Consider the following 25575-nt stretch of genomic DNA (forward strand, 5'->3'; position numbering starts at 1 on the left):
ATGTTCTACATCTACATCTACATCCGTACTCCGCAAGCCACCTGACGGTGTGTGGCGGAGGGTACCCTGAGTACCTCTATCGGTTCTCCCTTCTATTCCAGTCTCGTATTGTACGTGGAAAGAAGGATTGTCGGTATGCTTCTGTGTGGGCTCTAATCTCTCTGATTTTATCCTCATGGTCTCTTCGCGAGATATACGTAGGAGGGAGCAATATACTGCTTGACTCTTCGGTGAAGGTATGTTCTCGAAACTTTAACAAAAGCCCGTACCGAGCTACTGAGCGTCTCTCCTGCAGAGTCTTCCACTGGAGTTTATCTATCATCTCCGTAACGCTTTCGCAATTACTAAATGATCCTGTAACGAAGCGCGCTGCTCTCCGTTGGATCTTCTCTATCTCTTCTATCAACCCTACCTGGTGCGGATCCCACACTGCTGAGCAGTATTCAAGCATTGGGCGAACAAGCGTACTGTAACCTACTTCCTTTGTTGTCGGATTGCATTTCCTTAGGATTCTTCCAATGAATCTCAGTCTGGCATCTGCTTTACCGACGATCAACTTCATATGATCATTCCATTTTAAATCACTCCAATGATAACAGGTTTAACAACAAAGATAGTGAACAGTTACTGATAACTTTTTCCGAAACTCCATAGCAAGGATGAAAGCTAGCAAGTTACTAAATTAAATGATGATACTCTGTAAAAGTAGCCTCCACTTTCCAGACAGTATTTCCATCAATTGTGCAATGCAGTTTCTCCAGAATGGGGCATGTTTGTCATAATTTTTACTGCATCAAATATAAATCAGAAAATGCTTAGAGTTAAGCCTGCAAATTATTACATGGATGAGATTTCATGGAGGTGAAATGTTAAAAATGATGATGTGGATGGTAGTAGTAGTTGTGGTCTTCATTCCAAAAACAGGTTGAAGTAGTTCTCCATACTAGTCTAAGATGGGCAAGCCTCTTCATCTGTGTGTAACTACTTCACCCTACATCATTTTGAACTTGCTTACTGTATGCATATTTTGCACTTCCTCTTCAATTTTTACCCTCCACATTTCCCTCCATTACCAATCTGATGATTCTTTGATGCCTTTGTATGTGTGCTATTAAGTGTCCATCAAGTTTAGACATAAATTTCTATTACCCCCTCCCCCCTCCAACGCAATTTCGTACCATTAGGTTTTCAATCTATCTACCTAATCTGCAATATTCTTCTGTCGCACCACATTTCAAGAAATTCTAGCCTCTTATTGTCTGAACTGTTCCTTGTCCACATTTATGGATATACTCCACCTTCAGAAAAATTTCTAACACCTAAAATTTAGATTCTATGTTAACAATTTCATATTTTTCAGAAATGCTTTTATTGCTATTGCCAGTCTGCATTTTTCATCCTCTCTACTTCTGCCATTGTCAGTTATTTTGCTTCCCAAATAGAAAAGCCCATCTACTACTTTCAATGTTTCATTTCTTAATCTAATTCTCTCACCACTGCAGGCTTTGATTTGATTACATTCTGTTATCCCTTTTTTTTATTTTGTTGCTGAGCCCCTTACAATGTCTCTTTCCGAACACTGATCATCCAAATGTCAAAGACTTTATTTTTTCTCTCTGAACTTTAGTCCTATTTCCAAATTTCTCTTTGGTTTCCTTAACTACTTGCTCAATGTCTGGAAAAAAAAAAAAAAAAAAAAAAAAAAAAAAACCACCTCTGATAAAATAATTATTTATATCCAGTGCAGGAAGATTAGGGTTATATGTTCCACCAACCAAAATATCCACAAAGACATAGAGATGAAGGACAAGTGAGGTTGGAGAAGGATGATGAAATTAGCTGAGGAAATTATTTTTTTTCTCTGGGGCACAATAGCCATATATTTGCTGAAGGACTTTTGAAGTATTCTACCTTTGCTGTTTTTTCACAAGTATTCAGTTTATTATACCTTGCACGATTGGCCAATTTCAGCTTTACAATAGGGTGATCAGACATCCCATTTTTAATGAGACTAACCTTTTTTTCATTCTGTCCCCCCTTGTTTCACAAAATATTCAACAGGATGCCAAGTGTCCCATCTTTTTGTAAGCAGCAGTACCTTTAACGCCCCCCTTTTCTTTTTTTGCGTCATTTTGTGTTTTTATTTATTTTTACATTTCGTCTCTGGCACAAAAATGTAGTAAAGAAGCATTATTTTGGCCACGGGATGAGGAGAGTTGTGAACAGAAGATTATATGCTATTGCAGAAGTCACACACTGATGTAACAAGTTTTCATTAAAGAATGTTATAGGGCTATCAATGTTCAATAATATTTGTAATTAGAATTAGCTATTCACTGTTAGATGACATACATTGGCAGTAAATGCAACCAACACAATGTCTTCAGACCGTTAGAGACCACAACGAAAAGCAGGTGGCAGTTTCAACACCGGGTTTGGCAAGCCTGCTTTAGTGTGCTTCATTGTCTGTTGTTTGCTGTGTGTGAAACTGAAGCATGCCTGTTAATATGGGAAAAAGAAAGTGTTCTTTCTCGAAAACCATGAGATAAAAGTTTCCTTTTTTGAAGGAAACCACAAGGATGACTGTAGAATATCATTCAGTTTTTTTCCATTGAACATGGAGGAGTTGCTGATACAACACAACACATTGGCAGTTTCCACGAGAACTTCTAGCAGTGTTACTTCCTTTGTAAGTTCAAATAAACTACAAACAGAGGATGTATTGCTGTGGAAGAAGGATTAGTTGCATTCCACACCACAAAACACAGTCATTCTTCCAGCTCAATAGACTGAACAGCTTTTCTCATCAGAGAACTATATGAGAAAAAATCTACATGTTCTAGGACAAAATGCGAGTCAATTTTAGTGAACATTTTATCGCCATATGCAAATGCATGAAATTCAGTCAAAACTTAAAGATGCTAAGTATGTTTGCGGGAATTAGAGCTTCTTAAAGAAAAAATCAGTAACTTGGAAAAGGATGGTATTTTTACTCAGTCAAAACATCAAATGATTACCTATTTATTTTATGACACTTTTGTGACTTATTTAGAAAAGTGAACTTCTCCATTTCAACATCTGACATCATTTCATTGGATGACAATGAAAAATTCTGTTTCTTGGGTTGAACTTTTAAATTGTCAAATATTGTTAAGACTGTAGATTCAGGTGCAACATATCAGATAGATGAAGATGTATTGTTTGATGGGATGGGCTGCATGAACAACATTGTATCCAAGAAACTTGAGGGACAGGAAAAGAGCTAATTTGGAAACAGATAAGAGTTGGTGTGATGTATTCTATAAACTTAAATGTAAAGGTACTTCATGTAAAAATATAGGTGTGCTTGTGAGTCTTGCTCTTGCTCTACCAGACACAAATGCTTCTGTGGAAAGTATATCTTGAATTGTGAATTTCCTTTTGATTGGACAGAAAAAACATTTTACCACTGAAATTAATGAAGCAATTGTTATAGTTAAGACTGATTATCAAGACCTCACCTGAAAGGAGTTCTTTACTCACTCCTTGACTCATACAGCCAGTCTCTATCTCACAGGTCTTAATACAATGAAGAAGGGTGAAAGATTCTATAACCAGGATCAAAATGGGAATAAAGCCAGAGATGAGCTACAAGAAAAGCACAGGGAAATGTGACTGGCTGGGGGAGAAAAAAGGACTGAGCCAGTTCCCCTGTTAACAGATCAAGAACAATGCTCTAAAATTTTAAGAAACAAGTTGGGCAAATCACACAATCTTAAAACACTCAACACATTTATTTGAACATTACTTAGTATAGAGGGCAAATCTGTCAGCAAATCTGCCACTGCCCTCTGGCTGGAGAATATAACACAGTCTAATAAAATGTGGTGCACTGTGATCTGTGTGCCACAAACACCACACATTGGAGGATTCTCTCACCGGAGCTTATGCAGAGATGAGTAAGCAGATCCTCATCTCATCACTGTGACTGGAAATAAATATGGCACAGCTGCATTGTGGGCTTTACTAGATGGAGCTTATTGTCTATCCCTTCCAGCCATTCATCTTCCCATAGACGCAAGACCCTGTATCTCAACAGTGAGGTGATAGAATGCGGGGGGATGGCACACTGAAGTCACTGAGGATAAGACTGGCCTCCATGGCTGCTACATCCACCATTTTGTTTCCCACAATACCCATGTGGGCCGGTATCTAGCAGAAAGACACCACCTACCCCAGTTGCTGTAGTTGGGGAAGGGCGACCTGAATATTCTGGATTACTTTACATGCAGGGTACAAACATGGTAGAGAGTGAACTGAACTCATAGAATCAGAACAAACAAGGAATTTAGCTCTCAACGCACACCTCATCCTCTCTAATGCTTAGAACATCACATATAATTCTGCATTGAAGGCAGTAAAGTCACGAGTCAGTTGGACCTTGAGGACACAATCGGCGAAAAAAACAAAAAAACTAATGGAGTCCTCTGCTTCAACTCATCCATAAAGACAGCTGTAGAGTTGTGGTGCTCAGTTAAAATGTCCTTAAATAGTGAATTAAAATATATGCAGGAGTGCAACCTCTCCTGTACTACACTAAGTCTAAAATTACTCCGTGCCTCTGCAGCAATGAGGGTGGCAGACAGTTAAAACCTTGTACTTGGGGTTTTACTTCTTCCACACCAAGTGATTCCAGCACATGCCGCACATGTATCCAAAATCGCCTTTTTGCTCATGGACAATTGGAGAAGGGTTCCAGAGGCAGACGAGCAACAATATGACATGCAGGTGAGTTCGGGCCTGCAAGGAATTTGCATGCTTGATGCACCACGAGGAGTGGCCGTCGAACTGTAAGAGGCAGTTCATCAACCTCAGCACAGAACTGAGTATGGGGCTGGTCTTATAAGCACCTGTTGCTAGCCTACCCCCCTCTTGGTGGACAATGTTAATGATTTTCAGGTAAGAAGGCCTCACCGATCCATACATTGTGCACCCATGGTCTAGCCATGAACACACGAAAGCTCTATACAACTGGAGCACATGTAACCTGTCAACTCCTCCACAAGACCTGTGGCTAAGGTACTTTATAATATTCAGTGCCTTCAGGGTTCTGGCTTTCATGCCGTTCAGATGTGGCAACCATGACAAACTGGAGTCAAAAATGAGACCCACAAGCCTCACTGAGTCTTTAAAACGTAGAAAGGTGACCCTCATATGCAAGTCAAGTAAATTAAAAATACAATGAGAATGATTAAAATGGGCGCACACACGCGCGCGCACACACACACACACACACACACACACACACACACACACACACACACACACACACACACTCTTTACCTGCAGAGAAGTGAAAACCCATCTTTGCAGCCCACTCCTCTAATCTCTGCACCACAAGTTGCAATACTGGAGGAGGAACAGAAAACAGCAACATCGTCCACATATAAGGAGCATTGTACGAGACTCCTCACCACAGGCACGATACAGTTTAAGGCTATGGCAACAAGTGTGCTTAAAATTCTGGCCTGAGGGACACTATTCTCCTGCTCAAAACAATCCGACAGCATGTCACCAATGGGAGACCTAAAAAGCTGCATAGACAGGAAATACCATATGAAGATGAGGAGGTGGCCACGAAAGCCCAACTGATAAAGCTGCTCTAGTATACTGTGTTTCCAGGTAATGTCGTCCGCCTTACTGATGGCAACGAATACACTAAGACAGTGATTTTCATGAGGGGAAAGCCTGCTGAACAGCCTCCCATGCCAAGGTCAGGCTGTCAACTGTGGACCAAAATCTCCAGAATCCACACTCAGAGTGACTAAGAAGTTGTCTGGTCTCTAGCAACCAGACCAGATGACACTTAAACATTCACTCTAGAATTTTTCCGACACAGGTCATTAAGGCGATAGGCCAGTTAATTACTGGGGCACTGCGTACATTCCCTGGTTTGAGGAGAGGGAGTACCGCCATAACAAATAAAGCATCCGAGCACGATTTCCTTTGATGGTGTAGGCAAATGTTAGGCAAATGTTGAAGCATGCAGTACTGGGCATTGTCATGAGCAGGTGCAGCATCACAAGTCTGGGACAGTGCTGATTTCAACTTGCACACGGGGAAAGTGTAGTAGTTGAAAGAATCAGAATATTTGGATCTGAAATCTCTACAGTAACATGGTGGCAGCGAAACACAGTATCCTGGCTGGAATTGGCAGTAGTCTTTGAAAAATGCTCTGCTGTCATCTGAGTAGTGTCTCTGGACGTTGTTTGGGAAGACCTCTTTTTCAGCACTACTGGTCTCGGTAAATGTCTGTGTTAATCAGAAATCCTCCCAATGGCTTCCCATACTTTTTTAGAACAAGTAGAATGGCTCACAGAGTCTACGAATGCTTGGCAGGACCTTTTCTTGCACTCCTTAGTTGTGTGTCGAGCCTTGGCTCTCATGACCTTAAAGCCTGTGAGTATGTCTGCTGTTGGGCGGTTATTAAACTGTCAAAGAGCCGAGTGCCTGTCCTGAATTGCTGAGCGGCACTCACCAGTCCACCAATGCTGCCTCCTAAGATAAACTGATGACTCTGAGATGGATAAGTCAGCAGTATGATGGATCATTTGTGTAATGTGGTCTACCCATACCTGGACACTGCTGTGGTATCCAAACACACACAGCTGGCTGGACAGCATCCAATTAGCCCTGCTGACTATCCATTTTGGTGGCTTCTGTTCAGGTAATGCTCCATCCAGTAGGTGAATGCACAGAGGGAAGTGGTCACTGGAATGAAGGTCGTCAATGACATCCCAATGAACAAGAGTGAACAAGGACTGGACAGCAGAAAGAGAGGTTGTTGGCTGACAATGATCCAGTAGCAGCATAGAATAGAGTCAGAATACATGTTTTGATGATGCACTGGTCATGAGACATCATGAGGTTCTGCAAACCCTGACCCCAATGACAATGAGAGGTGGAGCCCCAAAGACGTGACGGGCAATGAAGTCTCCCAGTAGGAGAAATAGTTGAGAGATTTGCTCCATAGTATCTGTGAGAGTCTAAGAGTCTATTCCTTCTTGCGGGGATAAATACAATGGGCAAACAGTGATCCTGTGTCATATACGAATTTCAACTGCAACTGCTTGCCAATCAGTAGCCACAGGGACAGCAGGGTGCTGGTGCGCATTACCTCCAAACACAGCAACCCCTCCCTTGGTGCTTTCCTCAGTTAGGTCTTCCTTGCGGTAGAGGGTATAGCCCTGTAGCACAGCGGTGCCTGTATCTTTAAAACGTGTTTCTTGTAAACACAAGTATAGAGAACGTACCTGTGCTTGTAGTCTCAGTTTCTCCACAAGTCTTGAACCCATTTATGTTCCACTGTAGTATGGGAGCCATTTCAGTGTGCAGTTTTAATTTACCCCTATCTTTGTGCTGGGGAGGTGAAGCACTTGTAGAGTGAAGGGGAGTGGAGGGGCTGCCTGGGTCCAATGACAAGGCATCTAACTCTATGATCTCCTCCTCATCAGTCAGACATACCAGAATGACATCTGGAGGTGCCCAGGATAATTTTCAACCTGAGTGTCATGTCCCTTCGAGGATGATGGGGAACAGGGTTGTTGAGAGGCACTCTGCTTTTCATGTGCCTTCTCAATGCTCACTGCAAAAATGTTGCTGGTCTCTTCTGTCATAGTTGTCTGAATTTCTATGTCTTTAGGTGTTTTGCTTTGGCATGTAAACATGCAAGTACAGGTGCTGGTGCTGGTGCTAGGCAGTGGTATGTTGGACATCGTCTATGTTAAAGTGTACACCACATCCGCTTTGGGAACAGATTTCTGCACCATCAAAGTATACGATATGGTGAAGACAGGTTTTGTCACCTTATATTCTTTTAACTTCACCCTAGGAAAACTGATTAGTCATTTTTATTTCCTGGATTTTTCATTCCTCAGCAAAAACAGGGCTGTCTCAGGTCCAGACTGGGTAGCTCCCAGAGCAGTTAATGCAGTTCGCCAGAGACAGGCAGTCAGTCCCAGTGTCATGGGCTATCTTCCCACACTTCCCACACATCACTTCACCTCCACGACTCATCACTGTACAACCAAAATGTGGCATTTATAGCACCTGATAAGGCTATGTATGTAGTCCCTAACTGTTAGTTGGAAGAACCCTGCCATAATATGTTCAGGCAGCACTGGAGAATTAAAGGTGACAATGAAGGTGGTGGTCTTCTCAATTCCTCCATTACTTCTCCATGTCCTTTACTCCACATCCACTATCGCCTGTGATGGCCGGTCTTGTTTCAGTTCCGTTACATCCATGTTCACGATATCATAGCTCGTAACCATACCCTTGCATGAACTGAGGGAGGTGTGGATCTCTTCAATGATGTCACAGTCACCCAATTTTTGTGATTTCCTAAGCAGTTCCACCTGCGTTGACTGGTTAGTTTTGACCAACAGAGAACGACTATGCAACCACCTAATAGACTTTAAGGTGCCAGCACGTCCTTCTAAGACTTTATGAATGTAGAAGGGGGACACTTCTTCAAATGTCCTCTCCTTTCTCTTGATCATTAGAAACACATTTTGAGCACATTTTGATTTACAGCTCCTTGGGCCCTGTTACTAAAGTCCAACTGATTACTAGGAGGGCTACCCTCCGCCGTTCGTTTATATGAATGACCGTGAGTAAACACAGGTTATACACCCATCACGCTGGGAGAAGAAGAGGAAGATTTAAAGGGTTCTATCTTGATCCCATGAGAAGCTAGGGAAATAATAGTTCACTCAAATGGAGCCCCTCATACCTGAGTATGCCTTACACAACTAAGGTGTGGCTGGCTGGTAACCTATATGTTTCCCACTAACAACTGTTGCACCTCAACAGCCATGCATCTCATCAGTGTGCAGCACACCTCGACTTTTTCTTCTTCTTCTTCTTCTTCTTCTTCTTTTTTTTTTTTTTTCTTTTTTCTAACAGAGGTTTGTACCATCCTTGGAATCCAGGTGATTAAGTCAATATCCCCATTCCCTGTGACACACCACATTCTACCACATTCCACATACGGTCTTTGCTGAAGCAGTTGTTGTTGTTGTTGTTGTTGTTGTTGTTTTGTTTTGTTTTAGGATGCAAAAACAACTAGGATCACAAGTGCACATGTCAAAACTGTAGAACACGAAGACAAAGAGAGGAGTTAAAAATGATTACACTTCAATCCCAATCAATGGAAGAGTAAACAGCTAAAAACAGGGACATGGAGAAAGGTCTACGAAATGCACCATAGAGAAACGGAGGTCCCGAACTAAAAATTAAATGGTCATAGCCATACTGCTGTGGCACATAGAAAGTTGACAGCCAGCACGTCGTTCACAAAAACGGCCGATTACTCAGACAGCAAACACAAATGAGAATGTAAGTGGTTAAAAAAAAAAAGAAAAGGGCCTCCATGAGAAAATGGCAGACCGTCAAAAGTTGAGCACAATGGGCACAAAGTGGTGGGGGAGCACCACTTAACAACTGGTGATAGCTAAAAAGACAGTGCCCAATACGCAACCTAGCTAAAATGATCTCCTCGTGGTGAGAGGGCTGTGAGAAGGTCATCAGAGCCTCTGGGATAGGCTTAATAACCCAGAGCTTGTTTCGATGCAGGAAGACCAGTGGTGATCCCAAAGTAACACCACCTGCTGACAGATGGCAACACAGAGATCATTGGAAGGAATGTAAGAAATAGTGGTCTGAGGTACGAGGACTGCAGACATGGCAGCAGCATCAGCGGCCTTGTTTCCTGTCAGACCAATATGAGCATGAACTCACGTGAACATCGCAGTGGCTCCATCAAGAGCCAGCAAGTGACAGCTTTCCTGGACCTATTGCATTAAGGGATGGGCGGTGCAGGACGTACTGTATGGCTTGATACAAGGCGAAGAACTCTGCTGTAAATACTGAGCAGTGTTCCAGAAGCTAACACTGAAAACTGTCACCACCAATGAAGAAGGCACATCTGAAACCACAGTCAGTCCAAGAGCCACCAGTGCACACAAAGGTAGTATCATGAAGTTACAAACGAAGGTCATGAAACGAAAGGTGACAAGGCAAGGCGAAGCGAAGCGAATGAAAGCCAAGGTGAGCATGGGCCGCTGCACAAAGCTAAGGTGGTAAAGGGTTCACACCTACTGAGAAAGGTGCACGTAGCATGAAGTTAAGTTGTCGGAGCAAGAGCCGAAAGTGAAGTACAGGAGGTAATAGAGAAGAACGTGCCACATACTGGTGATCAAAGGAGTCATTGAAGAAAGAAGCAAATGATGGGAGGCCGTGCATGGTAGACGGACAGCATGCATATCTGATGAGAAGAAAGTCATGACGATAGTACAGTGAGTGGACAAGGGACTGACACAGATGGAGGAGGGTGTCTGACAACCCACACGTACCTCAAAAACTCTGTCTTTCAAAAATTCCTGAAGGAAACAAGGCATACGGCCTTGGAAGGTCCATGTATAGAGAGTACAGAGGATACCAGTCCTCCAGCAGGCGTTGTAGGCTTTCTCCAACTTGAAAAAAACTGCTACAGTCTGGTATTTCCACAGAAAACGATCCAGGTTACGGGTGGATAAAGTGACGATTTGGTCAACTGTAGAATGGTGCGTTCAAAATCCACACTGTGCAGTTGTCCATAAATTGCGAGACTCGAGCCACCATACCAGCTGGGCACGAATCATACGTTCCATCACCTTGCAAATGCAGCTGGTGAGAAAAATGGGGTGTTAGCTAGAAGGAATGTGTTTGTCCTTACCAGGCTTAGGTACAGGTATGACAGCAGCTTAATGCCAGTGTCTGGGAAGCTTGCCCTCTGCCCAGAAGCAAGCCCAGAGCTTATGGTGGCAGAGGACTGGCAGCACTTACCAGTCCCCAGCACAGGAATGGTGGAGGTACCAAGTCCATACCCAGTAAACAAATGCTGAGCCCCTGACGGACCATTTTCAAGTGCTGAAGGTGTGAACAGGATAATAACTGTATAACAGAATAACAATTATATAATCATTGGCACCTACTGTACTTGAAAATGGCTTGTAAGGCCAAAATAGGCTAATCATCGAAGCTATAATTAACTGAATACTTGGGAGGAAAAAAAAAAAAAAAAAAAAAAAAAAAAAAAAAAAAAAAAAAAAAAAAAAAAGGCTGAGGTGCAATACTTCAAAATGTCCTTTAACAATCTGGCAGGGGACTTTTAAAGTAACAGTCCTAGTATTCACCTGAAAGAAAAAACTCAAATCACGAGAAACCTAAATCAGGATGGCCCTGTGGGGATTTGAATCCTGAATGATCAAATGATCAAATGTAGCCACTGTGATCTTACCTAGAATTACAGAACTGACATTTCCCCTCAAGGTTGATAGTCAAATGTAAGATACAATTCTTCCAGTACTGAACAACACAATACAGACATAATGTTGAAACTAGGTACTGCACTGCTATCAATTTTTATTCTTTTCCTATAAAACAATATTACTCTGAAATATTTTCAATTCAGAATCATGCAGTCATGTATTTCAAATCTGTTATCATCTCCATACTAATAAGAAAAAAATTAATTTAGAAGAATGAGTATGCAACATACCATTTATCTCTGTCTTTTAAAGTTGGTGGTTTGAAACCACTTTTTGACATTAAGAACAAAGCCCGCATGGGATGCAGGTCAAACATGGGAGGCTGGAGCTCTGCCAACTCAATAGCAGTCACTCCAACTGCCCAAATATCACACAGTTGGTTGTATCCACCCTTTCTTTCCACAGCTGCAACCTATATTAACAAATAAGGAAAGGATAAACTATGAGGTTGTGCAGGCATATCAAACAAAAATGAAGAATCAAATCTGTCTGCTTAAAATAACATATTTTAAACACAAATTAACAAAATCACTCCTTGTTTAATACCCACTTCTGGAGCCATCCAGTAGGGAGTCCCAATAAAAGATTTCCTTTTATTGATTGTTGCAGTTATTTGTGCTGAAACGCCAAAATCAGCCAGTTTTACATCACCAGCTTCTGTTAGTAGAATATTGGCTCCCTTAAAAACAAAAACGCAACTTCAGAATAAGAGTACATATATGAAAAGTATCTAACAGTATAAGAAAAATAGCTAAGAGTATACCTAAATGTGATCATATTAGCACCTTAATTTGTATTAGAAATAATTAATGTCTGAAACTTTTCAACAAGCTGTACAGCTTTTCTTGTTTGTATAGAAGCAGCTACAGTTTTTTTTTTCCTTATGTTACTTGGTAATGGTTTCTTTTGGTGATATCATCTTCACCTTGCTACCAGGAAAAGCAGAAGTCTTACACCTATTCCCTAATAAGGAAATAACAGGTCCACAATATTTTCTGCAAGTACTGTTCCGTGGTTTCTAAATATTTGAAACATCATTACTAACCAATAAAGATCTGCTGTGATGTATTCTTAATTGTTGAGACTCATTTCAAATAGTGTATTATCTTCAGTTAATTTATACATATAATGAGACAAAAACTTATATCCGAAAGATTGTACAAATAAATAATTAAGATCGTAAAACAATAAACTGGTTGCCAAGATCACATGTACCAAAGCTCTGCATTAGGGAGGGAAAGGAGGCGGGGGTAGGGTAACTCACGTTACTTTTGTGGTGAGTGGCAGACAGTTTTGAACTTTCAAGAGAAATGATTCTGGGAACCCTTGCTACTAGAAAGTATCCACGAGTTTGGTTTGTGAACATTTAGTTTTGTTTCTAGGATGGGTAGTCATGTATAACCATGATTTTACAATATTGGATAAAATTTACAGAAAAAATGTTTAAAATGATAATTCATATTATTTTTCTAATGAAAACTCTTCTCTCTTGTGACAGCATGCCATTCCAATAAAGAAACAAGTATACAGAGTGTAATAACAATGTATTGCCAAGTTTTCAAGAAACATTCCTCACACACACATGAATAAAATGTGTTATATACATGTGGGTCCAGAAAAGTTTTATTTCTATGTTACTCTTGATAATCAGATTCCTCATGGGAAACACAAACAAACAGAATGAATTACCATTCCGTAAGATGTTTTCTTAGATAAAATGTTCAAAATATACTCTTGGATACATTTGGTTAGACTATATAATAAGTTACCATTCTTAGGTTCATCGTCCAGTGTTTGTTGTTCTAATGGAATGGAGGTAAAAGCTGACATATGACTCACTTCATTGCTTGTGTTGACATACAACAAACCTCAGTTCTCTACTAGCATCAAGCATGTAGCATCAAATGATGTGTGTTCATCATGGACTGTGCAAGCACTTAGCACCAACTGTTTAGTGTTCATCAGGACTTGGTTTCCCATACACTGTAATACGAGGTGCATTCAAGTTCTAAGGCCTCCGATTTTTTTTCTAATTAACTACTCACCCGAAATCGATGAAACTGGCGTTACTTCTCGACATAATCGCCCTGCAGACGTACACATTTTTCACAACACTGACGCCATGATTCCAGGGCAGCGGCGAAGGCTTCTTTAGGAGTCTCTTTTGACCACTGGAAAATCGCTGAGGCAATAGCAGCACGGCTGGTGAATGTGCGGCCACAGAGAGTGTCTTTCATTGTCGGAAAAAGCCAAAAGTCACTAGGAGCCAGGTCAGGTGAGTAGGGAGCATGAGGAATCACTTCAAAGTTATCAAGAAGAAACTGTTGCGTAACATTAGCTCGATCTGCGGGTGTGTTGTCTTGGTGAAACAGCACACGCGCAGTCCTTCCCAGACGTTTTTGTTGCAGCGCAGGAAGGAATTTGTTCTTCAAAACATTTTTGTAGGATGCACCTGTTACCGTAGTGCCCTTTGGAACGCAATGGGTAAGGATTACGCCCTTGCTGTCCCAGAACATGGACACCATCATTTTTTCAGCACTGGCGGTTACCCGAAATTTTTTTGGTGGCGGTGAATCTGTGTGCTTCCATTGAGCTGACTGGCACTTTGTTTCTGGATTGAAAAATGGCATCCACGTCTCATTCATTGTCACAACCGACGAAAAGAAAGTCCCATTCATGCTGTCGTTGCACGTCAACATTGCTTGGCAACATGCCACACGGGCAGCCATGTGGTCGTCCGTCAGCATTCGTGGCACCCACCTGGATGACAGTTTTCGCATTTTCATGTCGTCATGCAGGATTGTGTGCACAGAACCCACAGAAATGCCAACTCTGGAGGCGATCTGTTCGACAGTCATTCGGCGATCCCCCAAAACAATTCTCTCCACTTTCTCGATCATGTCGTCAGACTGGCTCGTGCAAGCCCGAGGTTGTTTCGGTTTGTTGTCACACGATGTTCTGCCTTCATTAAACTGTCACACCCACGAACGCACTTTCGACAGATCCATAACTCCATCACCACATGTCTCCTTCAACTGTCAATGAATTTCAATTGATTTCATACCATGCAAATTCAGAAAACGAATGATTGCATGCTGTTCAAGTGAGGAAAACATCCCCATTTTCAGTATTTAAAACAGTTCTCATTCTCGCCGCTGGTGGTAAAATTCCATCTGCCTTACGGTGCTGCCATCTCTGGGACGTATTGACAATGAACACGGCCTCATTTTAAAACAATGTGCATGTTTCTATCTCTTTCCAGTCCGGAGAAAAAAAAAATCGGAGGCCTTAGAACTTGAATGCACCTCGTAGAAGTGCACTCAAACGCGAAGTTGGCAGATGCTCATTTACTTTTTCGATTAGCAGACAATACCGGCACCCCAAAGATTGTATCGAGAGAGATTTCCAGAAAGACTGTGCCCAAACTGGAGGACATTTGAAGCATGTAATCGCTGTCTTGGGGAGCATGGGATGTTTAAGCCTACTACTCACAACTGGGGGAGGCCTAGATAGTGAACACCTCAAATCAGGAAAGAACTTCTTCAAGCAACTGATGACCATCGTATTGTCAGCATAAGACAATTAGCTACAACAAGTAATGGTGACCACATGATCGTCTGGAGAGTGCTACATGAGAACCTGCTGTATCCATAACATGTACAGCATGTGCAGGCATGTCAGCAGCTGATTTTCCTGCATGGGTACACTTCTGTAAATGGTTCATTCAACAATATGTCAACCCTAATTTTGGTGCAAATGAGTTTTTCACAGATGAGGCTTCATTTCAACATGATCAGTAAGTACATTTTCATTATCGGCCCATATGGCAGCTAAAAATCCTCATGAAACTGTGCAATCATGTCATCAACAAGGATTTTCAGTCAAAACTTGTGTCAGCACTGTTGGCGACTGTTAGAGTGTCACATTCTTCCACCTAGGCACAATGGAGAAACTTACCATGCTTTTTTAGAGAATACTCTATCTGTCCTACTAGAACACGTACTTTTGTGAATGACACAACATATTTACTTTGTGCACAACAGAGCTCCTCCTAATTTTAATATTAATGTTTGTAGACAATACCATTCTGCAATGAATGGATGGATAGAGCTGGATCAATCCCTTGGTTTTCATGCTCTCTGAACCTAAATCCTCTAGACTTATTTGTGCAGGCATTTGAAAGTTCTTGTGTACAGAATCCCAGTACAAGATGCACAGTCTTAGTGCCCATGTTGTGTAAGACTGTGAAACAATATATAATTCTCCAGTGATACATCAGTGCACCAGGAATTCAATGTGATGGTAGGCTGTTGCATGTACCCTTGTTAATGGACGGAATTTTGAACATTTCATCTGGTAAAATGTTTCATATTGTCCTGATACATTTTTTTCCTGTGTGGTTCTTTTGATCAATGTGTTGAGGAGATGTATAACCTGAGCTCCAATATGGAAATAAAGCACTTCTGGACCCATGTCTTCCTCTACATGTGTGGAATGCTTCCTGAAAGTTGGTCATATGTTGTTCTTGTTCCTTGTTCAGTATCAAATGTTTTATGTAGGTTACTTCTTATGTTGTTGCAGTCGAGTTTTAATGTGTAGTTGTGACATATGTGAGCTGTTATACTTGCACTACAGAGGAGCGTTTAGTGACTTGTGGGTGCATTAACGACATCACACAGGGCAGATAATGAGATAGATTATGGGTGCATTCCAGCAAAGATTTACCAACTCTTCATAGCAAAAAGCAACATTTCTTGATTGGTAAAGATGTGTTTTTGCTTTTGGCAGTGTTAAAGATATGCCATGGATTGGAGGGAAGAAGACACAAGGAGAAACATGTGCCAGAGTCTCTGCTTTGACTGAATGAGCTCCTAAGAAGTCAAGACGTAAACATGCTTCAGAACTAGGTATACCAAGGACAAGAATGCAGGATCACAAGAAAAAAGGTCTTAATGTCAGACTTTTTCAACCAAAATTCATAAACAAGTTATTGGATACAGCCCAGAAGAAGCATGTTTCAGCATGCTGTGCTTTGTTAACTCAATTTCCAAATGCAGTGGACCATACCAAGGTTAAGTTTGCAGATGAATGTGCCATTCACTTCAGCTCACATATTAAAATATTGTTATTTGGAAAAAAGAGAATCTTCATTACACAGTTAGAAAGGAATCTGCCTTATGTAAAGATATGGGGAGCAATGACATCACAGCATCTGCTTGGAATGTCCTTTTTTGAAGGGACTGTGAATGGCATCAGCAACACCAGCTCCCTTGAAATCGTCACCAAGAAATCCTGACCGCACCACACCTGACGACTAACTGTGGGGAGTCATTAAGACATGTATCTGCACATTTTTATGCTACAAAAGAACAACTGCACACTGCTGTTGAGGATTCATTTTCCTCTATAACACCATACATGCCCAAAAATATATCAAGAACAACATGGAGGTGTGTGGAAATGTGTTTACACCATGATGTGGAATATACCGATATATGATACACTTGACACATAAGTAAATACTTACAATAAAACAAATCAAATCAATTAGCATTCGATACTTGGGGGTACAGTGACTTCTTGTCCGCCCTGTACAGATTGTCTTTTTAAAAACTGAAGTATTTGCAAGGAAACCTACTGGACTGGACCCCTTTGCTTTTCTTCATTCTTACAGCATTAGAAGCTCAATGCCTAGACATGAATTTTCGAAAATCGTACAAAAAAACTTGCAAGAAATCAATCACCTTTAAACATTATATGATTTCTAAGGTCTGTTAAGAGCAAAACATTTCCAGCCCAGCTCATCAACATAGTCACTAATAGCTGATCACATGAAAATGTGGGTAACCACAATAAATTAAAACTTTTTAGGATAAATTTCAGTCTCAGTTGTAAATACAGTTTTATTATGCTTCACCAATTCTGGCAAATTAATTTGTCACCTTCAGAAGCCTACAAAATGGGGGATATTATAAATCTTTAGACTTTGGCTATACATGTATGTGAAGTATAAAATGTACCGGGTGGTCAAAAAGTCAGTATAAATTTGAAAACTTAATAAACCACGGAATAATGTAGATAGAGAGGTAAAAATTAACACACATGGTTGGAATGACTTGGGGTTTTATAAAAAAAAACACCGAAGTTCACAAAATGTCCGACAGATGGCGCTGGACAGCAAAATGTCAGTGACTGCGCATGACAATCGTGTATAAAAGGAGCTGTAATGAGGGAGAGAATCAGATGTGCCAGCAGTTGCAGCATGTTGACGTTACCTGAAAAGGCACTTTTAGAGAAGCTGTATTATCAGAATGGGGAATGTGCTAGTTCAGCGTTACGATCCTATCGCCATAGGAAGGGGATTCGAATGGATAAAGGTCCGTTGACAAATGCAGCTGTGGCGAGAATGATTTCGAAGTTCGAAGCCACGGGTTGTTTAGATGATAGACCACGTAGTGGCCGACTGAGCACAAGGCGTAATGCTGTTGACATAGTTCAGGAAGAAATGGAGACTGTAGCGAGTTCGTCTATGCATGGGAAGTCAGCGCTCATGCAGTCGCACGTCGCACTGGCATTCCATACACTACTATTTGGTTAGCACTTAGGCGTACCCTCCGATGCTATCCGTACAAAATCCATCAGCATTATGAACTGTTACCTGGTGATTTAGTGAAGCGGAGGGCATTTGCGGTGTGGGCATTTCAAAAGATGGCGGAAGATGACAATTGGTTGGGTAACCTGTTGTGGACCGACGAAGCTCATTTCACGCTCCGAGGGTCTGTCAACGCCCACAACTGAAGAATTTGGACTGCTGAAAATCCTAAAATTGTCATGGAAACTCCATTGCACGATGAGAAAGTCACAGTTTGGGTTGGATTTACCACATCTACCATTATCGAGCCTTTTTTTTCTTCGAGGAAATGCGTGATTCTGTTTTTGTAATTGCTACCGTGGCGGGTGAGAGGTACACCGATATGTTACAGAATTGCATCATCCCCAGCCTGGTTGATAAACACCTGCTGGAATGTATGGTGTTTATGCAGGATGGTGCTCCATCCCATATTGCTAGACGTGTGAAAGATCTCTTGCAAGTGTCGTTTGGTGATGATCGTGTGCTCAGCCGCCACTTTTGTCATGCTTGGCCTCTCATGTCCCTAGACCTCAGTCTGTGCGATAATTGGCTATGGGGTCACCTGAAGGCGCAAGTGTATTGTGATTGACCGACATCTCTAGGGATGCTGAAAGACAACATCCGACGCCAATGCCTCACCATAACTCCGGACATGCTTTACAGTGCTGTTCACATTACTCCTCGACTAGAGTTATTGTTGAGGAATGATGGTGGACATATTGAGCATTTCCTGTAAAGAACATCATCTTTGCTTTGTCTTACATTGTTATGCTAATTATTGCTATTCTCAACAGAGGAAGCGCCATCTGTCGGACATTTTTTGAACTTAAGTATTTTTTTGGTTCTAATAAAACCCCATGTCATTCCAAGCATGTGTGTCAATTTGTACCTCTCTATCTACATTATTCTGTGATGTCACAGACAGGCACAATGAAAAGACTGCTATACATTTTAACTTTCAGCTACAAGGCATTGTTCTGTAGTGAAAAAACGCCCACATTCACACAAGCACAACTCGCATGCAATGACAACTGTCTCTGGCCGATGTGACCAACTGAGTCAAGAAGAAGGTCTTTAGGCTGAAAGCTAAAATGTATAGTAGTATTTATTGTGCTTCTTTGATATTCAATGTCTCCTCTATATGGTGAGAAGCAATATACCCTTTTGATAATACTGTTAATAAAGTATGAATAAATTTCAATTTAGTGTTACATAATAATCTAAACAGGATTTCGTTAACTTAAAATACAATTAAAATAATACCTTAATATCTCTATGCATTTTTCCCATGCTGTGCAGGTAAGCAAGACCATGTAAGGTTTCTCTGCACATATATGCTATCTGCTGTTCAGTAAGTGGCCCTGTAACTAAGAAGGCATTTATAACATTATTAATTCAACATACATGACAGTACTTTAAGAAAACATGAAATAAATGGCAGAGCAATATTCTTAGAAATGCCCTATGTGTAGCTCAGGACAATGAGTTAGTTACTGTTTTCTGTTTTATCTTTCACTGCTTTTTTCATTGACTTTCATACAAATTTCAAATAATGGAAGGAGTAACCAGTCACTGTACAGATGAGGCACTGAGTAGCTTACAGGCATAGTTGGGATGCATGTAGGTGGCCTGGACCACGTGTGTGTGTGTGTGTGTGTGTGTATTATTGTTGTTGTTGTTCCCATTACAAGCGGTGTTTGAAAAGTCCATGCAAAGTCCTAGAGACGGCATATTGAGGTCATGTTTAGTTAGTAGCATCTCTGGAAAGAACACACACCAAGTTTCAGCCATATTGGTCTATTTCTTTGTGTTTGGCATTCGTGTGAATCAAGGAGGTCGTGTGATTGTCAAAAAATGGATGAAGAAGAATTTCATGTGGTGATTAACCATTACATTATGAAATGCAAAACGCCTCAGGGACTACAGAGAAGCTTGATAAACATTAAGGTGACTCTGCACCTTCGATTAGAACAGTTTATAAACGGTTTCAAAATTTTTGGAGATGCGATATGGGCACAATTGACGCTGAACGTTCTGGATGCCCTGTGGAGGTTATGACTCCAGAAATCATTGATAAAATCCATGATATGGTGATGGATGACAGAAGAGTTAAGGTGCGTGAGATTGCTAGTGCTGTGGGCATCTCGAATAAACGGGTACATACACTCCTGGAAATGGAAAAAAGAACACATTGACACCGGTGTGCCAGACCCACCATACTTGCTCCGGACACTGCGAGAGGGCTGTACAAGCAAAGATCACACGCACGGCACAGCAGACACACCAGGAACCGCGGTGTTGGCCGTCGAATGGCGCTAGCTGCGCAGCATTTGTGCACCGCCGCCGTCAGTGTCAGCCAGTTTGCCGTGGCATACGGAGCTCCATCTCAGTCTTTAACACTGGTAGCATGCCGCAACAGCGTGGACATGACCCGTATGTGCAGTTGAAGGACTTTGAGCGAGGGCGTATAGTGGCCATGCGGGAGGCCGGGTGGACGTACCGCCGAATTGCTCAACACGTGGGACGTGAGGTCTCCACAGTACATCGATGTTGTCGCCAGTGGTCGGCGGAAGGTGCACATGCCCGTTGACCTGGGACCGGACCGCAGCGACGCACGGATGCACGCCAAGACCGTAGGATCCTACGCAGTGCCGTAGGGGACCGCACCGCCACTTCCCAGCAAATTAGGGACACTGTTGCTCCTGGGGTATCGGCGAGGACCATTCGCAACCGTCTCCATGAAGCTGGGCTACGGTCCCGCACACCATTTGGCCGTGTTCCGCTCACGCCCCAACATCGTGCAGTCCGCCTCCAGTGGTGTCGCGACAGGCGTGAATGGAGGGACGAATGGAGACGTGTCGTCTTCAGCGATGAGAGTCGCTTCTACCTTGGTGCCAATGATGGTCGTATGCATGTTTGGCACCGTGCAGGTGAGCGCCACAATCAGGACTGCATACGACCGAGGCACACAGGGCCAACACCCGGCATCATGGTGTGGGGAGCGATCTCCTACACTGGCCGTACACCTCTGGTGATCGTCGAGGGGACACTGAATAGTGCACGGTACATCCAAACCGTCATCGAACCCATCGTTCTACCATTCCTAGACCGGCAAGGGAACTTGCTGTTCCAACAGGACAATGCACGTCCGCATGTATCCCGTGCCACCCAACGTGCTCTAGTAGGTGTAAGTCAACTACCCTGGCCAGCAAGATCTCCGGATCTGTCCCCATTGAGCATGTTTGGGACTGGATGAAGCGTCGTCTCACGCGGTCTGCACATCCAGCACGAACGCTGGTCCAACTGAGGCGCCAGGTGGAAATGGCATGGCAAGCCGTTCCACAGGACTACATCCAGCATCTCTACGATCGTCTCCATGGGAGAATAGCAGCCTGCATTGCTGCGAAAGGTGGATATACACTGTACTAGTGCCGACATTGTGCATGCTCTGTTGCCTGTGTCTAAGTGCCTGTGGTTCTGTCAGTGTGATCATGTGATGTATCTGACCCCAGGAATGTGTCAATAAAGTTTCCCCTTCCTGGGACAATGAATTCACGGTATTCTTATTTCAATTTCCAGGAGTGTAAAATTTTTCATAAACATTTGGACATGAGAAAGCTATCCGCAAGATGGGTTCCGCAATTGCTCGTGCTTGACCAAAAATGGAATCATGTGAAGTGTTGCAAGGATGGTTTGCAGCTGTTCAGGAAGAATCCGCAGGATGTTAAGCATCATTTCGTCACTGTGGATGAAACATAGATACATTACTATACTCCTTAGACCAAACAGCAATCTAAACAATGGGTTACCAAGGAAGAATCTGCACCAAAAAAGGCAAAGACCATTCCTTCAGCTGGAAAGGTGATGGCGACTATCTTTTGGGATTTGCAAGCGATATCCCTCATTGACTATGTGGAAAAGGGTGAAACTATATTATTCACCATTATTGGACCGTTTGAAAACCAAGCTGCACGAACAATGCCGGCGATTGGACCCCAAAAAAGTTATTTTCCATCAAGACAATGCACCAGCACACACCTCAGCAGTTGTGGGCGCAAAATTAATGGAAACAGGATTCCAACTCGTTTCACATCCCCCCTATTCTTCAGATTTGGCTCACTCGGACTACCATTTGTTTCCCAATTTGAAGAAATGGCTGACGGGACAAAGATTTTATTCAAACGAGGTGGTGATTGCAGCAACTAATAGCTATTTTGCAGACTCGGACAATTGCTATTATTCGGAAGGGATCAACAAGTTAGCACAGCGTTGGACGAAGTGTATAAGTCTAAAAGGAAACTATGTCAAAAAATAAAGAAGGTTTACCCCAAATATGTAAGAGTTTTTATTTTTGCACAGACTTTTCAAATGCCCCTCGTAGATACGTGTGATGGGAAATATTGTCTGCAAGTTTGGAAACAATTTCAGTCTTATTTATGGGCCCCATCAATCATTCAATGTCTCAACTATACAGTTAATTATTACCTTTACCCACTCTATTATTTGAATTCAATACCAGGACTTTTCATCATAATATTCATACAAGTTTAACATACTCACTACATTCATAATTTAAAAACACAGAATAAAAATCAGAACAACAAAACTTTGCCATATGTAATTCCAGAACTAAAATATGAAAGGACTTCAAATAGTAAGTTACACATTATTACGGCAGACCAAGTAACTTTTACTGAATGCTGGACTACACTTCCAAGTGACACAGACGCGATATTATTTTTCAATAAATTCCACCTAGACTCTGTAAAGAGCAGTCGGAACATTGTACCAATCATTTAATTCCTTGATGACAGAAATCTGCTCTTTGATCACAGAGCCACTCTGCAACCACTGTGTGAACATCAAAATCATCAGAAAATCTGAAATTTTTGAGAATTTATTCCTCATTTGTCTGGTCGTTGATGTCTGTGATCGAAGTTGATGGCCTTCGTTCCCAATCAGCGTCACCCACACATGTGCACAGCCTTAGTCAAATTGCTGGCACCATTTCACTACAGTAGCATGTGTCACCGCATTTGGTCAATATACTGCCAGAATTTCATGGTGAATCTGAGTGCAATTTAGACATTTCTGCCTAGGAGAATTGAACTTCAACTCTGAACTATGTTTCTAGTTACTGCATCATTTCACTCCCTCTCTGTGATGCACCTTCTATCCATACTGCAGCAAAACTATGTCTGCAGGAAACCCAGAACATGTAATCTCTTCTGTCAATGTGCCTCTTCTGTTGCGAAATGTCTTCTGGCAGGACGACATGTGTAACTTACTTTTGATGTATCCTTGTAACGATGAAAACAATATAAATAATATTTAACACACTATAATAATAATAATAATAATAATAATAATAATAATAATAATAATAATAATAATAATAATAAATAATAAAATAATAATAATAAAGACTGCATAGAAGCGATGGAAAAAACAGATGCCTATAAATATCTAGGATACAGACAAAAAATAGGAATAGATAATACAAATATTAAAGAAGAACTAAAAGAAAAATATAGACAAAGACTAACAAAAATACTGAAAACAGAATTGACAGCAAGAAACAAAACAAAAGCTATAAATACTTATACTATACCAATACTGACCTACTCATTTGGAGTAGTGAAATGGAGTAACACAGACCTAGAAGCACTCAATGCACTTACACGATCACAATGCCACAAATATAGAATACATCACAGACATTCAGCAACAGAAAGATTCACATTAAGCAGAAAGGAAGGAGGAAGGGGATTTATCGACACAAAAAATCTACATTATGGACAGGTAGACAATTTAAGAAAATTCTTTCTAGAACAAGCAGAAACTAGCAAAATACACAAACCAATCACTCATATAAATACATCGGCAACACCACTGCAATTTCATAACCACTTCTACAACCCTTTTGATCACATAATATCAACAGATACGAAGAAAGTAAATTGGAAAAAGAAATCACAAGAATACCACAACAGATAAATGCAGACTTTGCAAACAACAAATAGAAACAGTAGATCACATCACAAGCGGTTGTACAATACTAGCAAATACAGAATACCCCAGAAGACATGACAATGTAGCAAAAATAATACATCAACAGTTTGCCTTACAACACAAACTTATAAAACAACACGTTCCCACATACAAGTATGCACCACAAAATGTACTGGAGAATGGTGAATACAAATTATAATGGAACAGAACCATTATAACAGATAAAACAACACCACATAACAAACCTGACATCATACTCACCAATAAAAAGAAGAAATTAACACAACTAATTGAAATATCCATACCCAATACAACAAATATACAAAAGAAAACAGGAGAAAAAATTGAAAAATACATGCAACTGGCTGAGGAAGTCAAGGATATGTGGCATCAGGATAAAGTTGACATTATACCAATTATACTATCAACTACAGGAGTCATACCACACAATATCCACCAGTACCTCAATGCAATACAGCTACACCCAAACTTATATATACAACTACAGAAATCCGTAATTATTGATACATGTTCAATTACCCGAAAGTTCCTAAATGCAATATAACATATACCGTACAGTTAAAAGGAAGTCACGCTTGATCAAGGTCCACGTCACTTTCTACTTCTGACCAGACATAACGTCCGAGATAAAAAAAAAAAAAATAATAATAATAATAATAACATAACATCTGAGAAAAGGATGATAATAATAATAATAATAATAATAATAATAATACTCTTACTCAGTAAAATAATATTTGTCCTAAAGTGTAAAACAGGTGTCTGTCTCAGGTTCAACCTTATTAGCTGATGTGAATTTTTGTTTGCCTAGTAATTTCTTCAGGTTTCCGAACATAAAGTAATCCTGGGAGTCAAATACACTGCAAATGCAGAAGTCTTAAAGTTGTACACCGACAATATGCAGTGTATATTAGAGGGTACTATCATAGTGAACAGTGAACATTTAGTCTAAACGGTATTTTTCATATCATCTGGTAGTGTAACATAACATTCTCTGATGATGGTTCTGCTCTTGCTAAGGTAAACTTTAAGTATCGTGCTATAAGACTCCCATAAAATAGTCCCCATGCCTTTTCCTAACAAGTGAAGACATTTTTTTGCCTTTCTTTACTGCACTTTTGTCTTTTGCAGGTTTAAACAATCATGAGTAATATTCACAACAATGTTCCAAATTATGGTTACCAGTATCCATCAAGTACAAACTTTGAAATACCCGAAACTTTACGCAACATATGGTGGACACACGGTACACCACAATATTTGTAACAGCAATAAGCACACATACCTCCACTGTTGTGTGTCAATACACCCTGCAATTTTTTGCCAAATCTCAATCCCCATCTTCAATGGCTTCTTGTATGTTCTTAAATTTAGGAGTCCACTTTTTAACTATTGAAAATGAAGGAGAAGAATTCTTTCACTTCAAATCCAACTCCTTTTTCGTAGTTACTTCCTTCAAAGACGAAGAACTTTCATCACAGTTAGTAAATAAATTTGATCTGTTTTTCATTATACAGGATGTCCCAAGATGAATGGCCACTTTTCACGGATATGACAGGA

The 25575-nt window shown here is 41.1% G+C and overlaps 1 protein-coding gene across 13 annotated transcripts in view; it reads right to left on the reverse strand.

Moving 5' to 3' along the window:
- The window catches only part of LOC126336976 (mitogen-activated protein kinase kinase kinase kinase 5), a 290756-nt gene that overhangs the window by 211938 nt on the left and 53243 nt on the right, over positions 1-25575 (reverse strand). For all 13 annotated transcript variants that reach the window (XM_050001210.1, XM_050001206.1, XM_050001199.1 and 10 more), the window contains exons 4-6: positions 19246-19349; positions 11902-12030; positions 11582-11763 (exon numbers count right to left, since the gene is read on the reverse strand). In XM_050001210.1, the coding sequence (XP_049857167.1) occupies positions 11582-11763; positions 11902-12030; positions 19246-19349 (415 nt within the window). The remainder of the gene's footprint in view (positions 1-11581; positions 11764-11901; positions 12031-19245; positions 19350-25575) is intronic.

Source organism: Schistocerca gregaria, chromosome 2 (genome assembly GCF_023897955.1).
Source record: "Schistocerca gregaria isolate iqSchGreg1 chromosome 2, iqSchGreg1.2, whole genome shotgun sequence".
Classification (NCBI taxonomy): domain Eukaryota; kingdom Metazoa; phylum Arthropoda; class Insecta; order Orthoptera; family Acrididae; genus Schistocerca; species Schistocerca gregaria.